This window comes from Oncorhynchus nerka, linkage group LG3 (genome assembly GCF_034236695.1).
Source record: "Oncorhynchus nerka isolate Pitt River linkage group LG3, Oner_Uvic_2.0, whole genome shotgun sequence".
NCBI classification, from domain to species: Eukaryota; Metazoa; Chordata; class Actinopteri; order Salmoniformes; family Salmonidae; genus Oncorhynchus; species Oncorhynchus nerka.
Window position 1 is genome coordinate 53,090,329 of NC_088398.1, and position 9,887 is coordinate 53,100,215.

General features: G+C 41.2%; 1 protein-coding gene across 1 annotated transcript; it reads left to right on the forward strand.

The window, feature by feature from the left end:
- The first annotated feature begins 537 nt into the window (after positions 1-537).
- On the forward strand, positions 538-9,331 carry tnfaip6 (tumor necrosis factor, alpha-induced protein 6). The gene is made up of 6 exons (XM_029636542.2): positions 538-723; positions 2,647-2,784; positions 4,043-4,204; positions 7,819-8,047; positions 8,331-8,371; positions 9,059-9,331. The coding sequence occupies exons 1-6, from the start codon at positions 624-626 to the stop codon at positions 9,184-9,186; spliced, it is 798 nt and encodes a 265-aa protein (XP_029492402.1). The 5' UTR covers positions 538-623; the 3' UTR covers positions 9,187-9,331.
- The last annotated feature ends 556 nt before the right edge of the window (positions 9,332-9,887 follow it).

Consider the following 9,887-nt stretch of genomic DNA (forward strand, 5'->3'; position numbering starts at 1 on the left):
CCTTTTTTAAAGTGCACCCTTCAACAACATACTTCCAGCAATAAATCTGTGAATATTTATGGTCTAAGCCTTGGTAAAATAAAGCAGAAGATCAGATAACCTTACCCTCTATTAATCAGTTGCCACTGACAACCAGGTATATTTTTTTGTTAAGTGGCACTTGACCAAAGAGGGTGATAAAGGTAGTGGAAACATCTATGGGGATATTTGAGCCATTATGTCCCCTATAGGCCTAAAAAAATGATTAAAGAAGTGTGTTCTTTTGCATGAACACATTGTTTCGTGATGAATATGGATGTCTTTATGCCTTAACGCATAAAGTCAGTGACACATTAAATATCTGTATAACCTATAATGTCTTAATGCTTGACACAGACTCTTTTAAATCTAACGCGGGTCATGGTCCCCCACTGGTAAATTCCCATAAGTCTATGTATGGTCACTTCTCCGTGTTGGGCAACGTATTCTCATTACCTTGACGCTTAGACTTGGCAGAGCGCGCCGCTGGGGCAGTCTATTTAAAAGGCCAGTCGCCAGATGAGCAGCGAGCACAGCGCGAGCGGTAGCAGCTGGCGAGAGGATATCAACCGGTTGCGCACAGCTCTGTTCTGTTCAGGAGGAGGATGCGCATCTTCACTGTCATCTGGGCCATCTGCTTCTTCTTGAAGGAAGTGCAAGCGTGGGGCTTCAGAAATGGAATCTTTCATAACTCCATATGGTTGGGTAAATCATGTTTTCTTTTGTGATCTTGGGGTCATTACTTTCCCAACAAGGATAGGCTACTTTTTGAACTGTTAAGCATTCCAACAACTGCGGTTGGAAACATTGGCTTTCTGTAGGACGTTCTCCTGAAAGATTTATGTGTTGTGTTTTACAATATGGTTGTGGAATGTTCCGATGTAACGTTTAGCACAACAATGACGCTGAATCTTTCAAAAAGTGTGGTATGGTTTTCTTTTGTTTTGGTTGCTTGTACATAGGCCTATAAGAGGCGCCGGTTTCTCTTTTGTTAATTATATTTTACAATGGCCAAACCCTACCCTAACCCGGACGACGCTGGGCCAATTGTGCGCCGCCTATGGGACTCCCTAACGCGGCCGGTTGTGATACAGCCCAGGATCGAACCCGTGTCTGTAGTGAAGCCTCTTTGATGTGTCTACAAACTTAGGCTAATTATCATTCCCATGTGTTAGAAAAAGTTTTGCTTTATATGTTCACTTCTCTAACAGGTCTTTATCTTCAACATAATCTCACAATCCTGCACAACAGGCTATTTATATATATATATATATTTTGCCTAAAAACATTTAGCATTAATTAACCCTGATAACACTTTGTCTACATCATTTTTACGGTTATGTTGTAACGTTATTAAATTGCACATATCACTATGGTGTGTGTTTGGGTAGAGGGCACAGTTGGAGACGGGACAAATTTACGACTGTACACATGCATGAGCGTCTTGCAAAGCATGACTTCATTTTGTCTAAGGGACGAGAAACACACATGAACAAGAAAGCTGTGCAAATTTCTGTGCAGAACATTCTTTCAGTGTTTATTTTAGGGCATAGCAATGAAAAAATAGGACAGAAAGTTTTATCAGACTCCACATTTCTTGTGTAAAACAGAGACAGACCCACTCCTATTGCATCTGCCCTTGACACACTGAGTTTATAGACCAGTCTGCTTATTTTCTAATAATATTATATTGAAGACTGAATTTGGCCCAACCCATAGCTGCAGGAATTAAGGGTGCTGAGGCTGCTGCAGCACCCCCAAAAAATACATATATATATATAGATATTTTTTTCTCACAAAAGTAGTGCACTGGGCCTATTTATATTCCTGTATTAGCAGACCGATATAGCCCATCTGCAGCACAGGCAAAACGTTTTTTTTCCCACCCTCAAACTACTTTCAACGGAATGTGTCGTATAGACTACTTCTGATAGAGTTAATGAGCTCGACTTGCCCATCAGGCCTACACACATCTGGAACACATAAACTAAACTGCATGTTTTCAGTAATATATCTTGTAACCCAAACCCCCAAATCATTTGGTTAGACTAATAGTGAGACACACCACTCTAGGATTATACTGAAAATGAGGTACCACCTCACAAGGCACCTTGGAGGAAGAGGTTGACTAGGAGTTGCAAACATTGACTCGTAGCCAGCTTGGACTGCACTCCAAGTCCTACAAGGTCATGCATGCCTGATGTCAAAACGGGTTCAAAGGTGGACCCCCCATGGACCCCCCATAGGGAAGCACAGCAGTATGACCACTCCCGAGAGGGAGATTACAAACACTTAGCGTCTGTCCTAAGGCTTTCTATCCAACCACAACACATTACAGAGTTGAAAGATGTTGGCCTATTCACCGTGGGTGTTTCGTGTTTATTTTCTTCCGCTATGAACTTCCTAGTCTGTATGCCACTTTGCTTGTTCTAGCTCCCCGAGAAGGATTCCCCCAATCTTGTTAAACATAATATTTTGCACTTGTTTTTCTGTTGCCTGGATACGTATCTTTGTGGTTGTGGCAGTGGGACACTACACAGGCATTGGCAGCATATCTGTCTATCTGTAGTGCTTTGATAGTGATAGCAGTGTTGACTGACTGAGTGGGACATCTTTTTTTCTGGACAGAGCAAGCTGCTGGAGTCTACCACAGGGAATCGCGTAAAGGGAGATACCAGCTGACTTATAAGGAGGCCAAGACGGTGTGCAAATATGAAGGAGGAAATCTGGCCACTTACGATCAACTGGAGGCTGCTCGTCAAATAGGTTTACAATAATGTCCCTATCCTCCCAATCACCCCAGTCCCCTCTTGTCCATGTCCTCCATCTCTCTCTCCCTCCCCCTGCGCTCTCTCTTTCTCGCTCTGTCTCTGTCTCTTTCTCCCCCCCCCCCTCTCTCTGAATTTACAAGGAAAGAGTCTGGAGGACTACAACTCAGAAGCAGCATAATGTTGCCAATTGGATTCTGTCAATGTCAATGCAGACTTTCAAAATAAGCAGTGGCAACTAATGAGTGGCCCCTGAGCCCTGAGTTTACAAAATGCCATTATCACTGTTGATTAACGATGCCTTACAGTTTGCCTAAGAGCACTAATTATTAAACAGTTTAAATTATCCGACCATGTGTTCACTGGACAAGCAATGCCAAGAAAAAGTGTGTTTATCTTGCCTTTCTCCCATGAAATCAATCAAAGATGTCTTGCCACTACACTACAGCCTGTTGCTCTGTGGGACTTCAGCCGGTCCCAATCTGCTCCCCACCCTTTCCCATTGGCCCTAACCCTTCGATGTCTGTAGATCTGAAAGGTATATACATGTAAGCAGTATACTGCAGGGGGTGTTGTTTTCACCATATTTCCTACACTTTACAGATCAAACATCAAAGGTTTAGGGTCAAGGAGAAGGGTTATAGGTAGTGAATTGGTACCAGCTTGAGACATCTTCCCAGTATAGTAAGAACAGTAACACCTGCCTTGCTGGCTTATGTTAACATTACCATGGCAGACAAACTGTAGCCAGACCAGGCCCTGTCTTGGGAAACCACCACTTGTATGTCTGTGGTTAAAGCAGAGCTGCCCCATGGCCAATTATCCTAGGAGGTCTGAGTTTGTCTCCCCTGCATTTCCTGACTGACTGTGGTCCACTGATTGTGACTGGAGGCTTTTTTTAGATACATTGGAGTTCATTATGCGTTACCCCCACCACCCACCACCCATCCACATCCCCACATCAATGGTCCGCTTGTAATTGCAGATGCAAAGTCAGTGGAAGGCACATTTTTGACAGGGACCGTAGCATTTCCAAAGACAGGGTTTTGTTTTGAGAATACGAGCAAGACGAATGGCTTGTGGTAACCCAATATGGCCATGGATCTTCTGTAAGAGTGTTTTATCTGTGGTACTAAGAGGGGGATGCTAGTTCTAGAAACCAAGCTCTCTTGTGATTTTACCAATATGACACTCTTAGCCCGAAACTTTGCAAATTCAGTTTCTTACCAGGCTAATTCTTTGTCCCTCATTCCTAGGCTTTCACGTGTGTGCGGCTGGGTGGTATGACAAAGGTCGTGTAGGCTACCCTATCGTCAAAGCTGGTGCCAACTGTGGTTTTGGGAAGGTTGGTGTCATCGACTACGGGTACAGGCTGAACAAGAGTGAAAGATGGGACGTCTACTGCTACAACCCCAACTGTGAGTAGTGAACAGACCTGGTTTCCAAATCATTTCAAATTCTCGATTTGTGATTGATTGAACTGACTGTTGCAAATGGAACCAATATAACATTTTTTAAAGTGCAAACCTCACCCACCTGACTCTCCAGGCAGGCTAAAGAAAACGCTCAAAGTATTTGAAGGATTTCAAATAATATTTGAACCCGTCTGCTTGCATGACAAATGGAGGTTTAGGCAATCCTGGGTGGGTTGGTTTAACAGTTTAATCGACCATGAGTCTCCACCATATGAGATGAGTGTGTGGTTGAGTCAGACAGACTTTGGTTTCTAAGGGGCGAGGTTAAGGACACACAGGGTCAGAGTTGTAAAGTTGATTGTGGTCCATGACATGTAGGCTAACGTACTAGTGGGACACATTGATGACTGTACATGGGCAGGGTGGGCTGTGGTTTGGATAAAGACCTCATAAGAACTCCCAACATGAGTAAGGCAGGACACTGGAGTAGTAACAGTGATAACTGCAACTGAGATAGTCTGGCCTATGAGTGATGGGGTGACGGACAGCTGTAGACACTCCAGATGATTCACCAAAGCCTTGCAAATGAAGCGAGACCTGAATGTCTTTGAGCTGTCATGATGGACGACAGGAGGGAAAAGAACGCCAACAGCCAACTAAATGTTGATTCATTTCATAAAGATTGTCTCTGACTGGGCTCATGGAGTTGAAGATTGTTTTCTTGTTGAAAGATATTTAGCTTCCTATCCATCTCAGTATATCTGGAAAAGGTTGCAAATGCAATATTATTAATATAAACACCCGGCCTAACTGCCTGTGACATTTTTAAGAGGTTTGGTAAGGTTTCAGGAGTGGCTCTAAAGTGTGCATCCATGCCAATATGCTTCTGGAGAGAGCCAACAGAGGCTGGACTGTTTAATGGTGTCTCAGTCTTATAGAATGGTGAGGCAGATACTTACACAAGTCTATGGATGAGGCAAAGAAACACCTCTAGGTGTGAAGCCAACAAGGAACACTAAATACCCAATGACTGGGACTTCTCTCTAGACGATGAACATTTTTGTACTGTAGAATGACGAGGCAAAGCAACATGTTTAAATCCAGCAAGGAACACACTGAATTCTTAATGGTCTAACTTGTCTGTAGATGATATGAAAATCTAATACTTTACGTCATGTGGTAAGAACCCAGTCTTTAAACTGTAACTCTTTGGGACATACAGTCATGGCCAAAAGTTTTGAGAATGACACAAATATTAATTTCCGCAAAGTTTGCTACTTCAGTGTTTTTAGATATTTTTGTCAGATGTTACTATGGAATACTGAAGTATAATTACAAGCATTTCATAAGTGTCAAAGGCTTTTATTGACAATTACATGAAGTTGATGCAAAGAGTCAATATTTGCAGGGTTGACCCTTCTTTTTCAAGACCTCTGCAATCCGCCCTGGCATGCTGTCAATTAACTTCTGGGCCACTGATGGCAACCCATTCTTGCACAATCAATTCTTGGCGTTTGTCAGAATTTGTTGGGTTTTGTTTGTCCACCCACCTCTTGAGGATTGACCACAAGTTCTCAATAGGATTAAGGTCTGGGGAGTTTCCTGGCCATGGACCCAAAATATCGATGTTTTGTTCCCCCCAGCCAATTAGTTATCACTTTTGCCTTATGGCAAGGTTCTCCATCATGCTGGAAAAGGCATTGGTCGTCACCAAACTTTTCCTGGATGGTTGGGAGAAGTTGCTCTCGGAGGATGTGTTGGTACCATTCTTTCATGGCTGTGTTCTTAGGCAAAATTATGAGTGAGCCCACTCCCTTGGCTGAGAAGCAACCCCACACATGAATGGCCTCAGGATGCTTTACTGTTGGCATGACACAGGACTGATGGTAGCGCTCACCTTCTCTTCTCCGGACAAACTTTTTTCCGGATGCCCCAAACAATTGGAAAGGGGATTCATCAGAGAAAATGACTCTACCCCAGTCCTCAGCAGTCCGATCCCTGTAGCTTTTGCAGAATATCAGTCTGTCCCTGATGTTTTTCCTGGAGAGAAGCGGCTTCTTTGCTGCCCTTCTTGACACTAAGCCATCCTCCAAAAGTCTTCGCCTCACTGTGCGTGCAGATGCACTCACACCTGCCTGCTGCCATTCCTGAGCAAGCTCTGTACTGGTGGTGCCCCGATCCCGCAGCTGAATCAACTTTAGGAGACGGTCCTGGCGCTTGCTGGACTTTCTTTGGCGCTCTGAAGCCTTCTTCACAACAATTGAACGACTCTCCTTGAAGTTCTTGATGATCCGATAAATGGTTGATTTAGGTGTAATCTTACTGGCAGCAATATCCTTGCCTGTGAAGCCCTTTTTGTGCAAAGCAATGATGACGGCACGTGATTCCAAGCACCACCCTCCTATTAAAGCTTCCAGTCTATTATTTGAACTCAATCAGCATGACAGAGTGATCTCCAGCCTTGTCCTTGTCAACACTCACATCTGTGTTAATGAGAGAATCACTGACATGATGTCAGCTGGTCCTTTTGTGGCAGGGCTGAAATGCAGTGGAAATGTTTTTGGGGGATTCAGTTCATTTTCATGGCAAAGAGGGACTTTGAAATTCATCTGATCACTCTTCATAACATTCTGGGGTATATGCAAATTGCCATCATACAAACTGAGGCAGCAGACTGTGAAAATTAATATTTGTGTCATTCTCAAAACTTTTGGCCACGACTGTACAGTATGTGGTAAGACCTTTATCCAGCTATTGTAAATAACACTTACACCTCATTGAAAAATGAATCATGACAAAACAGCTGTATTGGGACCTGTCATGATGTTTTCATGGTGGAGAATGATACATGACCACGTTTGGAGTTGGCAGCACATGTGACGACCGTACTCAACATGGAAGAGGTTGCCTCATTGGATGAGATAGCTGCCTTAAGATACTAACTGTGTCCCAAATGGCACCATATTTCCTTATTGGTGCACTAGTTTTTGACATAGCACTCTGGTCAAAAGTAATGCACTAAATAGGTAATAGGGTGCCATTTAGGGCACAACCACTCATTTTCCCCATAATTGCCTGTGAGGATGTATGGTTCGCATTTCATCGATGAATTGCATAAAACAGCTCCTAAATACAATCATTTTCCCTTTACAAATCCAAGGGATCTAGAGCTTTTCAGTTCATTTAATCCAAACTGCTCCTTTCATTTTCTTCATTCAAATGACAAAGAAGTCTCTTTTCCCATTTCTAACTTCATTCAGTGGTCACATCACACGTGAAAGAGAACAAAACAAGCAGAACGTCCCTTTATTTTAATGTATCATAATGCATATGTTGATAGCACATGTAACAAACACACTGATGTGTGTTTTAATAAACTTGTTATGTCTACAGCATTACTATTAACAGTCTAGTAACAGCCATTGTGCAGAGTATTCTCTTCATTTTATTATTTACAATCAGCTAAGGAAAGCGACTAATTGAAAGTCCTCTGGATCTATTTTAGTTTATTAGTTGTGCTTATTATTGTGTTCTTTCTATTTGATCTGTTACACTATATCTATCATTTCTAATATAACATTTCCTCATCCTGTCTCCTCCTCTCTCATGGTCCACAGCGAAGGAGTGTGGAGGAACTCTGACAGACCAGCAGAAGATCATCCAGTCACCTGGTTATCCAGAGGAGTACCAAGATGAGCAGATCTGCTACTGGCACATCCGTGTGCGTTATGGACATAGGATACGCCTGCATTTCCTGGAGTTCGACGTGGAGGAGGACACGTCCTGTCTAGCAGACTACCTGGAGATCTATGACAGCTATGATGACGTCTCTGGCTTTGCCGGGAGGTGAGGATCCAGCTTTTGATTGAATGTGCCTTTGCATTAAGTTTTAATTTGTTGAGTTTACATTGTATGGTTGATTCAGGGTTGTTACAGTCTTGTCCAAGATGTCAGAAAGGTGCATTGTACTAAATGTATTGATACTCATATAGACTCACAAGACTCATAAGACTCTCTTTTCACACAACATGCTGTCATAACATAGGCTACTGTCCTCTAGTTGTGTTTCGTATGACCATTTTGTCAACATGTTACTCTACGATCAAATAAATACATGTATTATTTCCAGGTACTGTGGAGATTACTTACCAGATGACTTAATTAGCACAGGTATGAAACAAACATATTCCTATTTTATTACCATATTATGATGAATATTCATTATTATAGATCAAGAAGTTACTGTATATTTCTGCCAAGGATTAAAGCAAATGTACACAAGAGGAGGTGTGTTGTGACTTTTTTAGTATGGCTGTGCTGCGGTTGTAGGCATGAGGCAAAGCCCTTTTTTAATCATCAATTGTTTATCGATTTTGAGTTATAATGGTTTTCTTTGATAAACTATGTCCACATTTCAAATATCAGGACAGGAGGTATTATCAGTACTTTATACACACAGCAATATATCCATTTAGACGTGGAAATCACTGGCCTCTGGCCACCCATTTAATAATGGAACCCTAGTCACTTTAATCATGTTGACATATTTGGCATGACTCATATCGTAATTATATACTGTTTTCTATCCTATTCTACTGTATCTTAGTCTATGCCACTTTGACATTGCTCGTGCAAGTATTTATATATTCTTAATTCCATTCCTTTACTTTAGATTGTGTATATTGTTAGATATTACTTGTTAGATATTACTGCACTGTTGGAGCTAGAAACACAAGCATTTCGCAACACCCACAATAACATCTGCTAAACACTTGTATGTGACAAATAAAATGTGATTTTATATATCCACATAGCAAATATCCAAATGTCACCTTTCCCCGTTTCTCTCTCCCATAGGGAATGTGATGACACTAAAGTTCCTGTCCGATGCCTCTGTGGTGGCAGGAGGCTTCCAGCTGGAGTACATTGCTGTGAACTCTTCTCTCCACCACTTCCAGAATGACACCAGCTACTACTTCACTTGACAAATTATTTAATAGATGTTTTTTTATGTTAATGTTTCCTATTGTATTTATAATGTTGTCGTTTTTACTAATGTAATTGATGTGTGTATCCTTGTTGTCTTCAAGGGAAAGCAAATAAATGCTGTATTAAATGTATAACCTCAAATGTTGAATGTTTTATTTGATTTGGGTGTTGTTGAGTTTGTCACTACTGTACTTCAATGTCCCTCCCCATCCTTATCATTGTTTAGGATGATCATCAAGTTTTGAATGGAGTTATTCAGTAAATAATGTTGTAGCACAATTTTGTGATGTTCAGTGAAATTAATTTTCACCAATTTGGGACATTGTCAATAGAAAGGCAATACACGATTCTACAATTACCTGATTAGGCTTATATAGCACAGAATAATAGGGAGTTAGTTATTTGGATATAGGCTTTATTATTATTTATTATTCTGCAAATGTAGACTATAATTTTTCAAATAAAAAGAGCATTTGCAGGATTTTCATTTATGCTTAAAAAATATTAAATATCCTATATTACAAGAAGAGAAAGATATATCACATTTGACATTTTGTGAAAAGTATTTTAGGATATATTGCTATGTGTATAAAGTACTGATAACACCTGTCTTGATATGTAAAATGTGGACACAGTTTGAAGACTACGATCAAAGCTTTTCAAGAAACAGAATCTTTTGTGTTCTGCTCAGAGTGGG

What these genes read in the sequence shown, in the direction of transcription:
- tnfaip6 (XM_029636542.2), top strand. Translation starts at nt 624, where the DNA reads ATGCGCATCTTCACTGTCATCTGGGCCATCTGCTTCTTCTTGAAGGAA. An exon ending in GTCTCTGGCTTTGCCGGGAG is followed by an intron (nt 8,048 to 8,330) that starts GTGAGGATCCAG and finishes TATTATTTCCAG; the next exon opens with GTACTGTGGAGATTACTTAC. An exon ending in AGATGACTTAATTAGCACAG is followed by an intron (nt 8,372 to 9,058) that starts GTATGAAACAAA and finishes TCTCTCCCATAG; the next exon opens with GGAATGTGATGACACTAAAG.